This window comes from Onychostoma macrolepis, chromosome 24, assembly GCF_012432095.1.
Source record: "Onychostoma macrolepis isolate SWU-2019 chromosome 24, ASM1243209v1, whole genome shotgun sequence".
In the NCBI taxonomy this organism is placed as follows: domain Eukaryota; kingdom Metazoa; phylum Chordata; class Actinopteri; order Cypriniformes; family Cyprinidae; genus Onychostoma; species Onychostoma macrolepis.
The window spans coordinates 3,042,254-3,064,524 of NC_081178.1; the positions used below are offsets into that span (position 1 = coordinate 3,042,254).

General features: G+C 34.8%; 1 protein-coding gene across 1 annotated transcript in view; it reads left to right on the top strand.

Moving 5' to 3' along the window:
* The first annotated feature begins 6,361 nt into the window (after window positions 1-6,361).
* The window catches only part of LOC131533726 (ankyrin repeat and fibronectin type-III domain-containing protein 1), an 82,087-nt gene continuing 66,177 nt past the window's right edge, over window positions 6,362-22,271 (top strand). Inside the window, 3 exon segments of the mRNA XM_058766161.1 lie at window positions 6,362-6,760; window positions 9,508-9,686; window positions 11,466-11,689. Of these exon segments, the coding sequence (XP_058622144.1) occupies window positions 6,642-6,760; window positions 9,508-9,686; window positions 11,466-11,689 (522 nt within the window). The 5' untranslated portion in view covers window positions 6,362-6,641.

Consider the following 22,271-nt stretch of genomic DNA (forward strand, 5'->3'; position numbering starts at 1 on the left):
TTACAAATTTAAAGGTGAAGAGGAACAACTCTAGTGATGATTCCTCTTTTCCTGTGTGTAAACCTAACCGTGTGTGTCTGTGTTTCTCTCAGGATGTGTCTGGCGTGATGTTCGCAGGCTGTTATGCTGATGTATTCAGTACGGACACGCTGATGGAGTAAGTCTTCACGTTTTGCATTTCATTAACACGCACATCAATATTCATCATGTTTAAAAGCCCTAAAGATAGGCCTTGATGTACTGTGCTTTTAGACGTCTATTCAGACGTCTATAAATCAGCCAATATTTGGCCATGTTGAGATTATCAGAATTGGCTGATTAAAACGAATATTAACCCTCCCGTCTGTCGGTTTCAAAAACTACCAATTTTCTTTTAGATGTTAGTGTGAATTTCAATTAAATATTGTGTAAAAATATCAACTGAGTTTAAGTGAACATCTTCATTTAAATGGCATTGGTCTGTATCATATATCATCCATCAGTCACTTCTCCTTTTAGTACTAGTAACCCATAAGGGTTGATCACAACTCTACACTGTTTATACCAGAGGCGTCATGCCCATTCAAACTGATTTTTGAGCCAAGTAGATTTTGAATGCAGCTTCCAAAAGACAAAAAACAGCCAAATAATATTTTTATATTTCATACAATCACACTGGCGTTATTAGAAAAATTCAAATCAGCGTTCGAGCGTCAGTGCAGATGTACATACGATGTAGGCCTAAGTAGGATATTAATTTCACAGTGTAAACGGCTTCAGTGTTTTTGAGAGTGCTTAAAATGTTCTTTGATAATGTAAATGTTCTTTGCTTTCTGTACAATGAAAGAGTTATAATTAGTACATTACAATGTTTCTATTAAATTCATATTAAATACAAAGTCAGTCGTATTAAAAATATTTTATGGCATGACACCCATATCTGGTACTTAAGTAAAAAGACGGGTTTTTATGCGTAGTTAATAGATTACACTATTAGGCTACTTTGCCTATATATATATATATATATGACAAGCGTGACGAGAAGTTTGGGGTTGGTGAGATCATTTTTAATGTTTTTAAAAGAGTCTATTCTGCTCACCAAATCTGCATTTATTTAATCAAAAATACAATAAAAATGGTTATATTATGAAATATTATTACAATTTAAAATAGCTGTTTTCTGTGTAAAATGTAATTTATTCATGTGATTAAAGCTGAATTTTCAGCATCATTACTCCAGTCTTCAGTGTCACGTGATCTAGGGCTGGACAATAATTCAATATGAATATGTATCGCGATATAATTTTTTTCAATAATGGTGATATGATTTTTAAACACATTTCCAATATTTCGATATACTTTACCAGTGTTTCCCATACATTGATTTATTTGTGCGTTTGACTTCGTTGAATAAACATGAGCACTACACGTTTCAAAAAGCGGGTGATTTACATGAATGTATCTCTGAAGGGAACATACTGTCTTCAGAATAGTTTTGATGGCATTTTCATTTTATCTGATAAAGTAGTGTTCATGAGCGGAGCTGCTTAGATTACAGCCGTTACCGGGGAAACCGCTAGTTCTGCCACTCTCAAAGCACCTCCTACTGGCAGAGAATCAGATTCTACTCCGCTGTTTTCAACATAATAATAAATGTTTTTTGAGCAGCAAATCAGAAATTAGAATGATTTCTGAAGGATCATGTGACTGGAGAAATGATGCTAAAAATTCAGCTTTGAAATCACAGGAATAACTTGCATTTTAAAATATTTTCAAATAGAAAACAGTTATTTTAAATGGTAAATATTTCAAAATGTTACTGTTTTTGCTGTATTTTGGATCAAATAAATGCAGGCTTGGTGAGCAGAAGAGAATTCTTTAAAAAACTAAAATCTTACTGTTCAAAAACCTTTGACTGGTAGTGTATGTTAGCCTATAGTTTGAAGTTAAAGATTTTAATATTAATAAGGTGAGTTTATTTGACAATGATTTCACATTTCTTGTTTGTATGAAGGCTAAATACAAATAAAAGGTGAACGTTAATTAATTTGTGCTGTTTGTACAGACATCTGTTGTGGGCATTCTTGGCAGTTTTTATGAGGCTTTTTTTAATAGTCCTCATATCGATATCAGAATTATATCGTATCGACCGAAATTAAGAAATATATCGTGATATCAATTTTGGCCATATTGTCCAACCCTTACGTGATCCTTCAGAAATCATTCTAATAGGCTGATTTGCTGCTCAAGGAACATTTTTGGATTATTATCAGTGTTGAAAACAGTTGTGCTGCTTCATATTTTTGTTGAAACCTTTTTTTCAGGATTTTTTGATGAATAGAAGGAACAAAACATTCATTTGCAATAGAAGTCTATTGTAACATTTTAAATGTCTTTATTCTCACTTTAGATCTAATTAATGTGTTCTTGCTGAATAAAAGTATTAATTTCTTAAAAAAAAAAAAAAAAAAATATATATATATATATATATATATATATATATATATATAATGTAATATATATTGACCCTAAACTTTGATTGGTAGTATACATTTAACTTTTTTACATTTGTTTTAATGCCTTATTTCACTTGACGCATGTTATTACTAAACTGAATGGTATTTTTGTTTTAAGACAGGCATAATATCTCTCATTATACTGGTTAATTGTCATGCATAACAGGAACATTGCTCCTCAGTATCTGCCATAAAATGTGCATCCATAAAAAACAGGATATTTTTCTTTGATTTTCTCTAATTAACATAAAAATTCAGGCCCTTTACTGAGATGCCTAATTAAGCTCAAATTTATTGACGCAATATTGATGAAATAATGCATGCACTTCCTGAGGGCATCACAGTCCCAGACTGAGTGTCATTTCTATTAGTGTTTGATTTTAAAACCCATCATGTCTATAAAGGGAAACACTTCTAGCGTCACACGATGAGGCACAGCGTTTCGTGAGTTGAAGCTGGTTAAAGGTGACGATATTGGCTTTAGCTCCTCCTACCACTCATTCATCATCATCCCACCCACTGCAGCCCATTTGTAGATTCAGTGTAGGTGTTAAGTACAATGTAAAAGAATTGTTCACTCAAATGAAAATTTATTTAAAATGTATGCACTCTCAGGCCATCCGGGATGTAGATGAGTTTTTTTCATCAGAACAGATTTGGAGAAATGTAGCAGTACATCACTTGCTCACCAGTGGATCCTCTGTAGTGAATGGGTGCCGTCAGAACGAGAGTCCAAACAGCTGATAAAAACATCACAATGATCCACACCACTCCAGTCCATCAATTAATGACTTGTGAATCCAAAAGCTGTGTTTGTAAGAAACAAATCCATCATTAAGACTTCAAACCATTGATTCCGACTAAAATCCTTTAGTCCTCTAGCATTGCTTTCTCAAGTGAAAAGCTGTCTTGTCTGAATATAGTGAGAAATATGCACAGATCAAGCACTGTTTACTAGCCAAAACAGTCCTAAACAAATATGTGAGTGGATTTTGAGATGACAACAGGGAGGCTTTATTATGGATTATAGACTATAGATGTTTTGGCCAGAAGTGACCGTCTAAAAAATTAAAACGTCTTAATGATGGATTTGTTTCTTACAAACGCACACCTTTTAACTTCACAAGATGTTAATTAATGGACTGGAGGGGTGTGGATTTTTTTTTTATCAGCTGTTTGGACTCTCATTCTGACGGCACCCATTCACTGCAGAGGATCCATTGGTGAGCAAGTGATGTAATGCTACATTTCTCCAAATCTGTTCTGATCAAGAAACAAACTCATCTGCATCTTGGATGGCCTGAGGGTGAGAACATTTTCAGCAAATTTTCATTTTTGGGTCAACTACGCCATTAACCATGAGGAACAAGTTAGTGTCTGGGCCGTACTGCTGTATTAAATCCATGCTTGTTCCTCTAGTAGTGTGTACATGAGCAGTCCTCAGGATCCAGCGATAGAGCCTCAAGACAAACTGCCACCAAAATCAGCAGCATCAATGATCTGTGATTTAAAAACAACGTGCTGGCTCATCCAGTGTGTTTTGTAAGAAAGAGAGCAGAAGACACTAGAGGGCAATGTTCCTTCTTCATATGTGTCTATCAGTCTTTGGAACAGCATAACACAATGGTATTATTACTGTTTTTGTAGTATGCAGTATTAATGTTGTGCTCAGTATTCACATTTTCTGTATGCAGAGAATATGATGTGCTACTTTTGCCATAAACATGCAGTCATTGCAGTCGTCAGTCAGAACACTTATATGGAGGTCATGTACTAATATTTGAAAGTTTTTTTTTTTGTTACAGTTAGTACTCCACATATTAATTAATTTCAACTGCCAGTGACGTTGTGTTTTTTAAAATTGCAGTGTAGAATTCTAAAAACAGTGGATAGTTTCCCGAACATTCCGCACCTCTCTCATTGGTCGGACAAACGGATAGTCCCTCCCCAAACTCGCATCACTGGTCAAGCTGTGTTGTGCTGGTCATGATGCTCAGACAAGCATAGTATCATATGAAATATTGTTTTCATTTTGCACAGGGTTGGATGTTTGATATGAGAGAGTCAGGTTAGCACACCGCACACAGCTGTGATCTGAAGCTGTATTGATCGCTGCACATATGTGCTATTTTTGATGTTTCTTCCAAAGGCAGCAGATATCACCATCATCATCTCTATTGTTGTTACCAGCATGGGTTTTTTTAACCCGAGATGTATGACACATGCTCAGAGCCCTTGTCTGTGATGTTCACACATTTCTATTTTATGCGCTCATGAACTCTGTGATGCTTTTATTGCAAATATCCACCTAATTCCTAGTTTACAAATTCATATAGCCTAATGCATTGCAGACTATTTCATTCTATACTGTCCATTCAATATATACTACTGTTTGAGGTCAGTAAGTCTCTTCTGCTCACCTAGGCTGGGTTTATTTGTTTAAAAATTCAGTAAAAATATTCTGAAATATTTTTTAAAATATAATTTAAAATTGCTGTTTTTTATGTGAATATATTGTAAAATGTAATTTATTCTTGTGACCAAAGCTGAATTTTCAGCATCATTACTCCAGTCTTCAGTGTCAGCTGATTTGCTGCTCAAATATTTCAAACATTTCTGATTATTGTCAGTGTTGAAAACAGTTGTGCTGCTGAATTTTTTTGAAGAAACCATGATACATTTTTCAGGATTTTTTTTGATGAATAGAAATTTGAAAAGAACAGCACTTGAAATATGAAATAGAAATATTTGTGACATTGTAAATGTATTTACTTTCACTTTGATCAATTTAATGCATCCTCGCTGAATAAAAGTATACATTTCTTAATGACCTCAAACTTTTAAATGCTAGTGTAAATGAGATTTTTTTGTGTCATCACCCTTTTACCCTTTTCACCAATTTTCATGCAATTTAAAAGAAATGGCACTGAATCGGTTTTAATTTAGTCATATATGTTTGGAATGAGGTTGAAAATTTTGAATTTTGGGTGATCTGTCTGTTAAAATGACTAAAACTGCATTTAAAATGAAAACCGTGCAGAAACTTTATATTGTCAGTAAGCAAGAGTCTTGCAATGAAGTCACGCAGACTTAGCTTAAAATACATAATGATTGGGCTTTGGTGCGTTTGATTGCATTTACTTTGATAGTTTGGTTGATTTCACTCCCTCGATTAACATGACCTGTATATACATTCTGTTACATCCATCCCCACCATATTTAGCTTCTATCAGGAGAGCAAAATCGCAGACAGTAGCAGAAGCGAGATGCTGTGGGGAGGAAAATATGCTGGACAAAGTTGCATGCTAGAACACAATTTATTCTCAATGAGAGCGGCAGACACAGCCCTGTAAATCTGCCATCAGTGTGCAATATATGTGCACTCAGTTTTGCTTGCAGCAGGCAAAATTGGGCCAGCTAATGATGCAATCTTTTACCTTTTTTCATTTTTTACGTTGCATTTTAATTTGCTTTCAATATCCAGCCAAGACGTTAAAGAAAAAAGGGATGTAATAGATGAACTGGAGCACAAAAAGATAAGCAATGCTCTCCCTTCCTCAGCCCGTATTGATTTTATGAACTCCACTCTCTGAAGTGCAGCCCAAGCTGCCGTCTTTATCAAAGCAGGATTCACACGCACACGCACACACACACACACACAAATAGAGATGCGTCGTTCTGAATGCAGAACAGTTGGCAAAAATCACTCGTTCTAGCAGCGTCGCTGCCTTTCTCTGATTCCTTTTTCATCTTTACTCATTCATTTTTTGCTCCTCCTCTGCTCTAGATCATATTAGTTCTTTCAGAGCGTTCGGCACGCATTTATGAGAGAGAGAGAGAGAGAGAGAGAGAGCGAGAGAGTGGCTGAGTGAGAGCGAGAGATGCAGGATGCTGATGATGTTGCCGCAGCACTGATGATGCTCCGGAGGGAGAATGCTGAAAGACACACTAAACTCACTCGCATCCGTCTCGTTGCAGACTGCTTTTGAAGGAAGTTTATAAGCGTGGCTATTTTCAGTGTGTGAATGCGCGACTGCTGCTGCTCTGCGTTCACTGCTGTTTCTGTGGGAATCGTGGGGATGTGAGTGAAGGATTATGACACAGCCGCTCGTGGAATAACAGCAGAACGTGGACGCGAGGGACAGAATGGCAAGTTTCGGGAAACTTACGGATTACTTTAACCGTCGGCGTTCCAGGGATGAGCTCATGGCTCGGAGGGACGGCCGTCGCAGCGGCAGTTACTGCTGCACGGTAGCCGAGGCCAGGTACTCCAAAATCAGAGCGCGGTTTGAGCGTGTGTGTTCTGTGTGCATGGATGCATGTGTGTCCTGCTGCCTGAGATTTCAGACTTTTATTTTGAAGATGACAGGTGTGATTGGTTAATATTACAGTAATGCTGACATTTAACATGTTTCATGTGGCATTACCTTAAAACAAGATAAGCACATTCAAAAATCAGTCATAAATATAGAGGATAATCAAGACTTCAAGGACAATCTGAGACTTCTTTCATTTGGCTAAGAGTGCTTGACGTGTGTAGTGTGTCCTGGAGGGTTAAAGTGCGGTCAGTTCACCTGGACGGGGCAGAAATCATCTGGTCAGTGTGCGGACAGAACAGGGCGGTATGAGACAAATGAGCAGCCAATGAAAGGAGAGAGTTTAGAGTGAGGGAACAGACGGGGAGCTGTGATTGGCAGGGATTGATCGGACTCATCTGAATGTTGTAGTCATCAACCTTTGAAAAGGTGTAAATGCTCATACATCAAATCTGTGAATGCAGTCTGGTGTCTTTGTCTTTGTTGCTCAGGTGTTTGTTACATTATGTTCTGGTTTGCTTGTAAAATTCCTTTGGAGAAATAAAAACACCAGTGAGACTGTACAGTAAGAGTATAGAACAGCAAATGTGAATGAATGTGGAGCTGATGAGTTCATATAGAAATTTTTTATTTTTGATCGCAGATGTTGCTGTCTTCGCAAATTTGAGCACAAATTGACACATTTTTGAGATCTGATCTGAGACTCACATGTGTGATTATTGGAGCCTTTTTCTCAGGAGAAATAGCTGAGCTGCAGGAAATGTAGAGGGACGAACATTATGATATCATTTACTCATCCTCATGTTGTTCCTAATTTGAAGATTTTATTTTTTTAACACATTAGGGGAAATTTAAATGCAGTTATAGTATTTATAATCATTTTGAATGAGCTTTTATTTTTATATTTTAGTTTAAGTTTTAGTAATTTTGTTGTGTGCTTTTGTCACTTATTATTCATTATTTTAAAAATTGTATTTAGATTTAATTTATATTTATTCAAGCTTTAGTTGTAGAAATTTCAGCATTTCAGCTTCAACTTTTTATTTCAGTTTCTGACCAAGGCAATATTTAAGTTAATTGAAAAAGAAAATACTGCCATATAAAACATTACTCTACAATTTAAATAATATATAGTTTTTCACATTACAGTAACATTTTGCTTTACATTTTCTTAATAAGAATACTGCCTAAAAATCAAGGCAATTTTTTAAATGTTCAACTTTAAGTTTACATTTTTCATCTAATATTTATATTTTATTTTTAGCTTTATTTCAATGAAAATGATTTTTAGCTTTAAATTTTACTTAACAACAAATCTGCCAGTTCTGTCATTTTAAAGTCTGTGCTCTGTGAGAACATATAACAAGTGAAACATGGTATTAAATTAGAAAAAAAAATGTAGGACAGGATTTGTTTTTCTCTATTGATTTGATGGGATCATGAAAACTCAGAAAAAACATAATGAAGCCAGGTGTTTGCAGGGGAGAAGTTGGAAAAACACTGATGTCAACCAAAGAGAGACACCGTTTCAGAGTCAGAGCAAGTTATTACATTTTGATATAAGATTACAAAGACAAACATTTTTTTCTTGTTTAATTTGGAATAACGTACACCGATGAATCACAATAAGATCAGGAACATGTATTAAAAATTGAATGGTCACTTGTTTTTATTTTCTGCTCTGGTATTTATCATCTTTCTTTATTAAACTCATTAGTGAGTATTGATTAAATCACATTTTCTTTATTACTTCAAATTTAATTCAAGTCCATAATTTGATCTGAATGGTCTTGATAAATTTAATGTCATCAGTTGTAACATTGGTCAGTTTTGCATAGCCAGTGCTTTATTAAATGAATAGTTTAACTAAGCTTGACTAATGATGGGAAAACCATATGCAGCCTTTAATATTTGATCAATAGTGAAGTATATTTACTGGCACAGACCTCAATCAAACTCTCTGCAGCTGCTGTTCACATCTGCGCTGTGACTTTCCATTATTTCTGTGTTTCAGTAGTTTTTGGGATGTTTTGTAGCAAGATTATTGTATCTGGACTTTATAAAATGCAGAAAATCTTCTGTTTGTGCTGTAGCTTTGATTTACTCCAGTGTTTTGGATGGAAATCGCGTTGCATAACCCGACGCCTGTTCAGATCACAGACAGACGCCGTCACATTCTGCTGTAGAATTTCCTCATGCAGTTTGGAATTTGCTGCTCCGTCGTTGCCAGACATTCACACACGAATACAGCCAAATCTTCACATGCTGTTACACTCCATCTTGCACGCTTGAAAAATAATGTTTTTAATATTACTGTAACCTTACAGACAGACCGATCCAAATGTGTTCATGTAATGCATGCAAACCTTACACAGCGATTAGGACAAAGTGTTTTAGTTGTCTTGAGACACATTAAAACTATTTAATTCCAAGCATTAAGTATAGTTGCACTAATTATTAAACCATAGCAATAGATGAATAACAAATGCATAAATAATCTAATAGAAAATATCATAAATCAAGTGTTTACACAGCCACACACATGCATACAATGTAAAACATTATGCAGTACAAGCATTGCTTGGAATTGATTGTTTATTTTATTATTGAGTTTATTTCAGACATGTGTGCATTTTAATGAATGGGATTGTGATTGATTATTGATGTATTATTGGTTCTGATTGTTTGTGCTCCAGGTCTTTGGAGCGACGGCTACAAAGGCCTCTCTTGGCCAAATCCAGGACGTTACCTAGCATCCCTCAGTCCCCAGCTGCCGTCCGTGTGCAGCAGTCGGAGAACGTTTGTGAACGCAAACAGCGCCCGCGTGCTCCCTCCAGCCCTGGTGGTCTTGAAGCATGTACGCTGCCTCCTGCAGGTACTGTGTGTGTGTTTGTGTTTATTTAAACTGCACAGCTATGTTGGCAAAACATAACTTTTGCTGTGAAATAGACGAGACGCAGGGGGAAAAAAGCTCTGTTCTTGGGTGAATCCCATGGAAAGCTCACATTTCACCCTGAAATCAAATGAAAATGATTTATTTTTAATGAAGAACATTTCGATTTTGTTTTCAATGTTTCCTCAAAAATGAGTCCAGTACTTTCTTTAAAAAACAAAATTACATTATAAATACTGTATATTTGATAAAATAATTGTATATTATAATTAATCATTCTGTATTATAAAATTCTATTTATTCTTAGTGTTGATTCCCATTTTACATTCATAACAATTACTATAGTGTGTTGATTTTGTTAATTAAATAAGCATTAATTAAAGGTAGTAAATCAAATACTACTATATTAATGTACAATTTAAATATTACATAATTGTTCACAATACAATAATATATAATAAACTATAATATTCATATTTTTTGCATTACAGAAATGTGAATTTGTTGCTAAAAATATATTATAATTAAAATATAATTTGAGATTTATTTCTTTTGATTTTAGGATGCTTTGATTTAGAAATCTTGAATTGGCTTTTATGTTTATATTTTCAGTTTTAATAATTTTATGTGCTTTTGTAATTCTTCTTAGATTTTTAAATAAATACATATCTTATTGCTTTAATATTTATATTTTAATTTTTTTTGCATTAGTTAGTAGTAATTTTAGTACTTCAACTTATTTTAATTAGTTGCCAAAATAACATTTAAATGTTTTTTTTGTTTTGTTATTTTTTTCATTTTTTTTTTCCAAATAACAAAACCAATTTTGAAACGTTTTAGTTAACAATAGCAACACTGTCTTTTGGACTCTTATTGGTCCAAAAATGGGCTGCATTTCCTTCATGCAAAACATAATTTTTTTAGTTTCTTTCTTTTGATTTTAGAATGCAATATGTTTTGTCAAATTCATTCTCTTTTCTTTCAGTCTGAATAGCTTCAGCATTTGAATGCACAATTGTCCATCAGTTACTCTATTGAGCAAAATGAATAACTGTGATTAAAACATCAGCGAGCGAGCGAGAGACAGAGACAGAATTGATAGAACTGGCAGTGTAGTTGTGAATGGACGACGTCTGGAACGGGAAGCTTCCACGCGGCACATTCCATTCACAACATGTGTGAGCTTTACGCCATGTGCGATTGTTTAGCGCATTTGCCGTCTGCGCGTACTCCATATTTACTTCAGCCCGCACTGCTTGGCCAAATCCCCCCTCTCTCTCTTTCTCACGCTTTTCTCCTCGATTCTCACAGCTGAGCTGCTCTTGTGTAAAGCTTCTGTGAAGGATTTTTTCACTGTCTCTCAAATGTTAAACCTAAAGTCTTTGGCTTTCTCCCCATTCTAGTTGCTTAGCAACCGCCATCGCCAACAGTGGAGCATGGTGCCGTTTCAACACACACACACACACACAACGAATCCCAGCCGTCTCACCCAGCGTGTTTGACGTGCTCATTATGTTGGGATCATGCCAAATGAGGGCCGTAATATCTGCTAGAAACTCTGACCCAGATTTGACTGACTCAAGTCTAATAAACATGAATAACTCTGTTCCAGCGGCCTGACAGCTCCCTAACGTCCTCATCTGAGAGTCACAGATCTAGCCGGCTGCCTGGGAATATCCAGCGGCAATATAAGGTTAAATATGCCGTGTGTGATATTTCAGTGATGTGTGATCAGAATCGTGCCCATGTGTCCGTCCTCAGGCGAGATGTGGCAGCTGGAAGATGAAAACGAGGCAGACGTGGCTCCGGGTGCCGGGGACCCGCGGCCGCGCTCTCAGTCGCCGTTCTCACATTTCCGGCGGCGGGCGGCGTATCTGAGGAAAAGCATCTCGGCTGATGATCACCTGGGAGAGGCGGAGTTTGAACCCGCCCAGCCAGAGGGGAGGAGCTTCGCAGATCCCAAAGTCAAACTGAAGAGGAAGTTTGTGAGTAGTTCTGTGTCCAAACTTAGCTTCTTTAAAGGGACAGTTCACCTGGAAGTGAGCATTCGGTCATTACTTACTCAACCTCGTTTTGTTCAAAATCTCTGTGTGGTTATTTATTTCTATGGAACCCTAAAGTTTTTCTTTGCTGAAGCGCTCAAAAGTCATTTTTATGCAAACTTGAAATGAAATGCTATCACAAATGATATTTGAGACTTGGATTAATTAAGGTTTTTTAAACATTTTTAAAAGACAAAATGTTGTTGTCTTTTTTGCTCACTGTGGATGCATTTATTCGATCTAAAAATACGCTAAAATAGTAAAATATTATTACAATTTAAAAGAACTGTTTTCTTTTTTAATATATTTTAAAATGTAATTTATTTCTGTGATCAAAGCTGAGTTTTCAGCATCATTCCTCCAGTCTTCAGTGTCACATGATTCTTCAGAAATCATTCTAATATGCTGATTTGCTGCTCAAGAAACATTTTTAGAGTATTATCAATGTTAAAAAATAGTTTTGCTGTTTAATATTTTTGTGGAAATTGTTATACACTACTTCATAAGTTTAGGGTAAGTAAAAAAAAAAAAAAGAACAAAGAAAAAAAGAAATGAATACTTTTATTCGTCAAGGACGCATTAAATGCATCAAAAGTGACAGTAAAGACATTTATTGGTATAAGTGCTGTTGTTTTGAACTTTCTATTCATCAAAGAGTCCTAAAAAAAAAAATGAATACGGTTTTCACAAATATATTAAGTGGCAAAAATATTTTAGTGTTGATAATGGTTATTGATAACCATTTTTAATATTTGAGCAACAATAATGAACAGCAAATCAGCATATTAGAATGATTTCTGAAGGATCATGTGACACTGAAGACTGGAGTAATGATGCTGAAAATACAGCTTTGCATCGCATGAATAAATTACATTTTACAATATATTCAAACAGAAAACAATGTAATAATATTTCACACTTTTACTGTTTTTACTGCAGTTTTAATCAAATAAATGCGGCTTTTGTGAACAGAAGACACTTATATTAAATACATAAAGTAAATAAGAACAGAATTTTCATTTTTGGGTGAAGTAATTCCCTAAAGTTGTGTTTCAAAATGCACACAGAGGGTTTTGTATGAATATTTAATGCAGTGTGTATAATAGCATGAAAGTCGAGCCCTCATTACCTGCCTGCGTCGTGTAATAGAGGCTCAGGTGTTCCAATGCAACCTGACATGCGGAGAGCCTTCAGAAAGCTGGAGACAAAACCAGACTGTGTGTCAGGATGGGCTCTTCTCTGGACCTAATGAGTCGTCTGTGTTTAGGGGTAAGACGTCTGTGTGTGGTTAATTATCTTAACTTCTTTAATATTGTATAACTAAGATGGTCATTTTTTTAGCGCTATATTGAACACAGCCTTTCAGTCCGGTAAGTGATAGATAAAAGATAATTATAAGCTCTTGCACAAGAGCATTATTGTCGTCACACAAATGGTGATGTACAGGCTATGTATAAAAACAGAAATGTTGCTCACAGCAGGCAATATCAAGTCAGACAGTAATTGTCTTGAAATGTATTGTTGCAAACGGTCAATTTGTTAGAAAAGCACTTTGATGGCTGCATCAGCAGGGCTTTAAATGGGATTTTCAGAGATGGTTAGATTGACTGAGAAGTTGAATGAGTAGTCCACTACTCTTACCATCTCATCCCTTCTTATATGTGCATTTTCTAAGCCCTTTTCCTCCTGAATCATTCATTTTCAGTGTAGGAGTGTCATGGTACAGTAAGCAGATTATTTTGTTTTTCCTGTACTGTATGGTTTAATAATTTTCACCACGCTGACACGTTCAGAACCGTTTCCAGGGTTGCAGAACGCTTTATTTTCAGACAGCTTAGCTGTTACAGTATTTGTACAAATAAACAGCGCTTTGGCCGTCTGCCGACAACTGCCGGCTTAAAGTCAGAGATTTGTTGGAGAAAATGGCTGGGAAAAGCTTTTGCTGTGCATTAGCCTCCTGTTTGAATGGCCTGCTGGATGATTGTACACAGTCTGTGGACGTCTAGTGAACTTCTTCTGCTCGATCTGTATGTGGAGATAAATGACAGCGGCGGGTCCATCAGGAGGATGTTTGAATAATTCATTATGGATATTCATGGCAGTTATTTGTCATATATTAATCAGATGTTTTATTTAATGCACGGTGATGCAGTAAGGCTGGATTTGTTTCATTTATAGAGCACATGCATATAGTATGTATTTTAAAGTTGTGTTTGCATGGGAAATAGAGCTAAGAAATCATGATAATTATTATGTTTAATGCTGCAATGATACTTTACAGTTCTCGTGCATCCAGGTTGGACTAAAATGTATTCGTTTCTCACAAATACATGTCCAGGTCATATTTCACCCCAAACAATATTTGAATACATCTATGTTCAACATAAAGGCAGTGTTATTTTAGTATTATTATATAAATATAGTATTTATTAATATTTTAAAATAACTTTTTTTTATTATTAAATTAATGTAAGCTTTTATTTGTATTTATTTTATTTATATTTTTAGTATTTCAACTCATTTAATTTTAGTTAGTTGTTAATTTTAATACAACAAATATTTATATATATATATATATATATATATGTGTGTGTGTATGTATGTATGTATGTATGTATGTATGTATTTATTTTGAAAATATGACCTGGACATTTTTTTTATCAGGTTTCGTGAGATTGTCTGTTAAAAGGTTTATCATACTAAAATAATGCAAATAAAAAAATTCCTAAAATAAGCTGAATTAATCTTATCGTAAGATGCATTTTTAATGATAATATTGCTATAATTCAGAGAGATTTTTTCTTTTTCCAGGGTAATGTTTGTAGAATCAGTTTTATGAGAGAGTAATTTTCTCAGTACATTTAGTGCAGGATTTTCACCCTGAATGCTTGATTTTCAGAGGTCATTGAGTGTGTGTGTGTGTGTAGTTGTGTAAGCAGAGCTCTAGATGGCAGTGCTGAATAGGCACAAACTCTGTCTGTCAGTCTGTCTTTAAATACTGAACCAAACTCAAGATCATCACACGCCTTCATTAAGAGCACAAACACTTACAGAACATTTACAGAAACTACAAATGCACAGAAGACGAGCATTGCTGATAGGTGAAGAAAGAAAACTCTAGAAGAAACGATGACGTTTAGCGAGTGTCATTTCTTTTGTTTGTGCTGTTTTCTTCAAACGCACACACACACTCGAGAGGCGAAAGGCTGGACATTTTTTCCTCGAAGCAGTGGTTGCTGCTGGTTACGTGGTGAAACGACGGCCATTAAGGCTCATTATGTATTTAGATGTGGGGCGTCGCTCCCAAACTCATCCTCACACTCTTCCCTCTGAAGTTTGTCCTTCTTTTCTTTTCCGTTTCACTCTGTCTGTGTTTTATCTGACGTGTCTTCCTAACAGAACGCTAATAAAACAGTTTAGTTGGTGCACTTCGCTGCAGGTTAAGTTTTGGTAAAGCACGAGTGTTTGTAAACTCTCCATTAAAGCTATGTTTGCATTAGTCTGAAGATGAATGAAATGCATGTTTGGCTGAATGTTTTTGCATGTGTGAATGCGAATAAATTATTTGAATTAGATAAACGGAACCATCGCTCAGTCTTTATCGAATCAGTTGGGTCCCATGAGAACTTGTGTTCAGACTAACAGCTAAAATCAACAAACATGTTTCATTTCAGACATGCAGTAAACATCAGCCAGACCCGACATGTGATTCACACATTTTTTACCAAAAATAAGAGATGAAAGAGGGTTTATGAGAGGGGGATGGGATCGGCAAAAGAGAAAGAGATGCTGAGCAGGATTGAGTTAAGAAATATGAGAATGTTGACTTCATTTTTGGATATTGTTGATTTAATTCGATTACTCGTTTGTAGTTCAGTGTGTGTGTCTTTCTGCAGCATTTTCATGAGAGGCCGTAAACAAACATCCTAGCAACCATTTAACAACATTCTAACAACCACATAGCAACACTTTTGCAGTTTTTGTTGTCAAGTAACACTTAGATTCTTTTTCAGAAGAAATTGGTTAAGAATTTTATTTGAAATGATTTTCACTCATATTGCTAGTAAATTTCACAAAGATTGCAGTGTAACATTGAATAAAACATTTTCTTGTAAAATGTATACTTAAATAATCTTTGGTTTATTTACAACTTCTAAAAATCTTTTTTTTATTATAGAGCAGACGGCTGATTAAACAAAGTTTATGAATAATTTTCCATTCATCCTCTCTCTGATTGGTTATTAATTGATTAGAGATGTGTGTTTGTCAATTACAGTATGAGCATTAAATCATATCTTTCAATGGCTTTACAAATTGCATTTTAAGGATTTAGTTTACCCAAAAATCATTTATGCACTCTCATATTGTTCCAAACTTGATTTTCTTTTTCCAGTGAAACAAAATAGAGAAAAAATAAGGAATTGTACTGGTAGCTTCAAAAAGGAAACCATCATAAAAGTAGTATATCTGATTGATGCATGTTTTTCAAGTCTTCCGAAGACGCTTTTACGTTAAATTTAAGTTGTTATTCTCTAATATAACTCTCCTAGACATGTTCATGAGTTCTTGAGTGAATCATTAGAGTTGCATATTTTCAGTGAATCCGTTCACAAAATTCATTATTAAAAGTTCAGTAGTGTCTGTTTTTTCTGTTTCGCCAATGAAAATAATTCCAAACAAAGCCATAGCAGAACATTTGTGCGTCTCAGAAACACTGCGATGATTTGTTCATGAATGAATCTGTTTTAGAATGAATCACATCATGAATCAGCCTTTTTGAACGAATCATTTGACTTGCTGCCACCTACTGGCAGCGATGCTCCTAAATCAGCCAAGGTACCAGAACAAAAACACACTTAGATAAATATTGTTTGGTTATCATTATCTAAAAATCCCAGAATATATTGCAATTTTTATTTATTTATTTTTTATTTTATTTTATTTATTTTTTGAAATGTCACACACCCTTAATAGTGACTTAAATTAGGGGTAAGTATCCTTTATTTAAAGCTTTAAAGCTTCAGTCTCCATTCATTGTAATCGCATGGAAAACAGCGACCAGTGCAGCCTTTGGAATTTCTTCTTTTATGTTTGATGGAAGAAAGAAAGTCAAACAGGTTTGGAAAAACATGATGACCGTAACATGATGACAAGATGATTCAGTAACTGTTGCTTTAATCCTGCATTGTCATATTTTTTTAAATCCTGCACTGAAAAAGTCTTATAGAGCGTGATGTTTTATTTGAGTGTTGTTGTAGCTGAGCGACTGCAGTGGCGGTGTGTTGACGTATGGCTGTATACATTTACTGCGCTCACAGTGAGCTGCTCTATTCATCAGTCTTAAATAATATGGCTGCACTTACTGACCCGCACTGATTGATTTTATTGCTTTGGGTTGAGCTAGTGTACTTGCGGCCGAGTGTTTGGGGTTTGTTGTTGCAGTGGCTGCGCAGGTGGATGGCTGATTCAGCTGCTGTATTTCTGCTGTCAAATTAATGATTCCTCGTTAAGTATAGCTTTGCGAGCATGCCATTTTTTGCACACACTTGACGTGTTTTCTTTGTTACTGTGGCTGTACCTGACCTCATTACTCAAGCTTTTTTCAAATGTCTGCGTCAGTAAACCAGATTTTGTTATTATTCAGAAAGCTAACTATAAACATGTTGACTTGAGTTAACATTTTCCATCCAAAGTGGTGGACCTGAAAGAAACGTACCATAGAAGGAAATATTGTTATGCTAATGCATGCTATAGCACCCCTTGTGGCAATGCAGTGCATATGTGCGTTGTTCTAAACGGACCCATTTCACAGACTGTAGTAATGTATTTCCACTATAATTAAGAGTTTTCAACATTTTGTAAAATGATTATAAAAAAAAAAAAAATATATATATATATATATATATATATATGCACGCACACACAAAATTTTTGGGTGTGTGTGTATGTGGTAAAAATGTATTTTTGTATCCACACTTTTTTGTGGATGTATAAATATATAAGTATGTGTATATACATTATGTAACATTTTTTTCAAATATTATTAATGTTCTAAATAGACTTAATAGATTAATGCATACATGCTTGCGCACACACACGCACATATATGTGTGTGTGCATGTGTGTGTGTGTGTATATATATATATATATATATATATATATATATATATATATATATATATATGTATGTATATATATCACAAAATCCTCCAAAAAATTGGAAAAACACTGCTTTTTCCTATTTTGAAAGTTGTGCAAATGCAATAGTGCATTTTTTTGGAACAAATAGAAACACAATGGGAATAGTGTTTGTCTCCCATGTGCCTCTAAATAAGTTTCCCTTTAGTTTAATTCGGTGTTCCAAACATAGTTGCATCACAAATCTGAATTCAAAAATGCATGAAATTGTGCTTTTAAGTTAAGTTAAGTCGTGACGTATTGTCAAGTATGGTGACCCATACTCGAAATTGGTGCTCTGCATTTAACCCATCCAAGTGCACACACACACACACACACACAGTGAACACACACCCGGAGCAGTGGGCAGCCTTGCTCCAGCGCCCGGGGAGCAATTAGGGGTTCGGTGAGTTGCTCAAGGGCACCTTAGTCATGGTATCGAAGGTGGAGAGAGTGCTGTTCATTCACAATCCCCATCTTCAATTCCTGCCGGCACGAGAATCGTACCGGCAACCTTCAGGTTACAAGCCCGACTCCCTAACCATTAGGCCACGACTACCGTTGTTAAAATCATCTGTGTTAAAATCCGTCGTTAAAATCATCTGTGTTCTTCAGTAAAGTATATTTTGGGCCTCATGAAATCACTTGGTGATTGCATTTGTATTTCTTGTGGTGTTTTGCGTTTGTTTCACGTCCCACAGTATTTTCGCGTCCAGTGTGCACTGACAAACGGAGCAGGTTAGCGCAGTTTCAATCGCTAACTTTAATTGAAAGTGAGTGACTTGTGGTTGCTTTATCGCTCCAGATCTGTTTGAGTGTGAACGCCCCTTTTAAGGTGGACTGATTCAGTGGATTCCTCACGGCTGAAGTGGGCGGATTTATTATGGCTTGTTTACAGCCTGTTTTTTTTTGCTTTTGCCTTCATGGTCTGCAGCCTTCTGTCAGAGACTCCATTTTGTTTTTAATAAACTGACACTTATTGGTTGTTCAACGTGAAGGGTGTATAAATATATACGTGTATGTGTGTGTGTGGACTGGCTGTCTCCCAGCCGTACACCCAGAGAATGCAGCCCTTCATATGCTTACAAACAGTCCTTGGAAATCCTACTTACACAGAGCGCTACTACAAGAAGAGGAGTGTGTGTGTATGTGTGTGAGTGAGAGTGTGTGTGTGTTTATAAATATGTGTCTGTGTCTCTGAATCTGTCTACTCCATCACACACACACACACACACACACACACACACACACACTACATGCTCTGTGCCATGCACATTTCAGAGCAGCATGTTTTGTAACCATGAGGACCCTGGGATTGGCTTGAGCTCCGTTTGCGGATTGATGTTTTGAATGTTTAAACTGGAAATAAAACACATCGATGCAGCCAGTCGGTGTAAACACAACCTAAAATCCAAATCCAAAAGATTGTGTCATTAGACTAGCTTTGTGATTCCTCTTAGTCTCGCAACTAAAGACAGAGATGATTTAATAACATTCAAGCAGCAAAAACAGCATTAGACTTAAGTTCGATTCAGTTCAAACTGTCCATTTCAGTGAAATGATTCAGAGCTCTTGATTCAGCGATTAATTTGCATCAGCAATGTGGCTTATATATATATATATATATATATATATATATATATATATATATATATATATATATATATATATATATATATATATATATATATTGGTTGAAATGTTGGTCTCTAAAAACTAAAATATTTTCAAGACCTTTCAGACCAAAAGCATAAACCTTGAGATACATAAATGAATATCAAAACAAGGCTAAGAAATATTTACAAATTTTAGCTACATTATTTGATGCCATATTAAATATCACCGCTGTTTAAAATATATGAAAATGAAATATTGAATATGCATATTAAATATCTTTAGCATCAATATTTGCTTAGATTACATATTCTTTGTGTTCATTTAGTTAACTAGATTTTACTGTTTTTACTGCAATTTCTTTTATCTGGTTTGCTGCAATGATGGTTCTGAAATGAAATAATTATAAAAGGGTGTTTTATTTATTTATTTATTTTTAAATAGTGCAAAAACTTTAAATATTTAAATTTAATGAATATTTTATAAATATATTAAATATTTGTACCATCAGTATTTACTTCTATTACATAATCTTTTGTTCATTTATTGATTAATATATTTTTATTTGATATGATTGATTTTTGAAATCTGGTTAAATTATGGTTCTTCTGAAATGTCTTGAAATAAAGTATTATTATTATTATTATTATTATTATTATTATTATTGCACAAAAATGAAAAATATAAAAATATATAATATTTAACTAACTAGATCTTTAAAAAAAATATAATATTATACAAATATTAAATTTTTTTTTAAATAATACATGAATATTTCAGTTATATCATTCAGGCTTACTCTTTTCCATATTAAATCTCAGCAATCTACCTCCTCTTCCAGCTCCGGGGCTGCATTATAATTGGGGCGTAGCATAGACTCTTCATTTTTATTTCTGTCTGTCAGTCTTATTCTTCCAGCTTTCACGGATTGAACATCACCGAAGATGTTTTAAGGCTTTCTCATTCCTGTCACGCTCCCAGACGAGTGTGAAGGAACTTTGACACCATCAGAGACACAGACGCTCTTCAAAGATCTTCCAGAGAGCAAAGAGATAACAGAGACTCTCTGAGATTTTTGTGTTGGAAAGACGGACATTAACAGGGCGCAACAGAAGGTTTTCAAAGGACGTTTTCACAGTTGTCATGTATTTCATCATTCGTTTCAGTGCGAAACTTGAACTTCATCTGGGTGTCAAGATTGCGTCCATCTGATTAGATTTAATGAATGAATCAAATCTGAGTTCAGTTTCAAAGCTAAATCGCATTAATATGATCCAGCAGGCTTTATGCTCACATCTTTGCTTTGTATATTAAACAAATGGATTTCCAACTTGTAAAAGTGCCAACCTCAACAAACAAACAGCTTAAAACATCGGATCTATTTAAAGAGGATCTTAACATGCATATGCATTTCATCTCAGCGTCTTTTATCATCTTCCTCCTTTTGGACTGTTGTCATGACAACGCCAGTTATCGAATAAATGAAATATGAAATATCAAACGCACACATGTCTGCGCACGTTTCTTGCGTGTAATCGCGAGCACGCTCTTATGAGCTTTCTGCCTGTGAGCGTTTGTAAATATAATGCAGATGTGAGTAATTATAGCATTGGTTGAAATCTTTGTATATAGTGAATCATTGGTTATGTCACATAAACCCTCTCGGGCCTGAAACACATGCTTTCCTGCTTACCAAATCACATCGATTTCTAATTCTACTCATATTGCAGATCGAGCTGCTTTGTCTGTCAGTTGTTATTAGCAAAATCAGTGTTTTTATTAATGAATTGGCTGATATTGGGAGGTGATAATACCAGGGATTACTGTATGTTTTTCAAATCAAACTGTAAACTTTGGTCGTAATGTTATTAGAAATCACTGTAACTTTTTTCATTATGTCTCATAAGTAGGGCTGGGCGATATGGCCAAAAATATGATCGCAGTACTTTTTTTCCCATATCATACGATTTCAGTATTTAACATGATATTCAGGAAATGCTTTCCACCTGTTTATTAGACATCAAGAATGAATTGTTTGTTCAGAATTAAACACCACAGAGTAGCTACCTTTTAATTTAGGTTTATATAATCCAAATATTTTTTTTACATATCAATAAAATTAACATACAATACTACAAAACTAATACATTAAGTAATGAATAACCTGTGTGTGTGTGTTTCCATTTTTGTTCCATTTTCTGCATTCTGTGTTTTAATGATTTTATATAAATGTAGTACAAATATAGTGTCTATTGAAATGAATTAATACAACTTAAGCAAAAGTAGTCTTTTACAATGTAATGTAAAATGTACATGAAAATAGAACAGTTAATTTACAACAAAACATTTATATTTTAATTTTTTTTAATAAGATGCTCCACAATACAACTGTTTAATTTAAAACACGGATGAAATATATCTTGGATTTATGATATTCCTTAAAATTATTATTATTATTATTACTTGGGAATTACAGTTTAGTACGTAATAGTAATATATTTGTGTCATAATGTCTTCAAGTTAATTCAGACTTTTATTTTGACAGGTTGTCATGAAGGGCTTTCTGCTTTATTTTCAATTTCACTGTGTATTTGACATTAGTTTTCCTCAAATGAAGCATTGAAAAGTGGTGAATTAGTACTTATAAAGCACATATTAATGCCTTAATTCTGCATGACCATATTTTAGATCCCTTAATTCTACCCCATACCTAACAACTATTTAATTAGTAAAA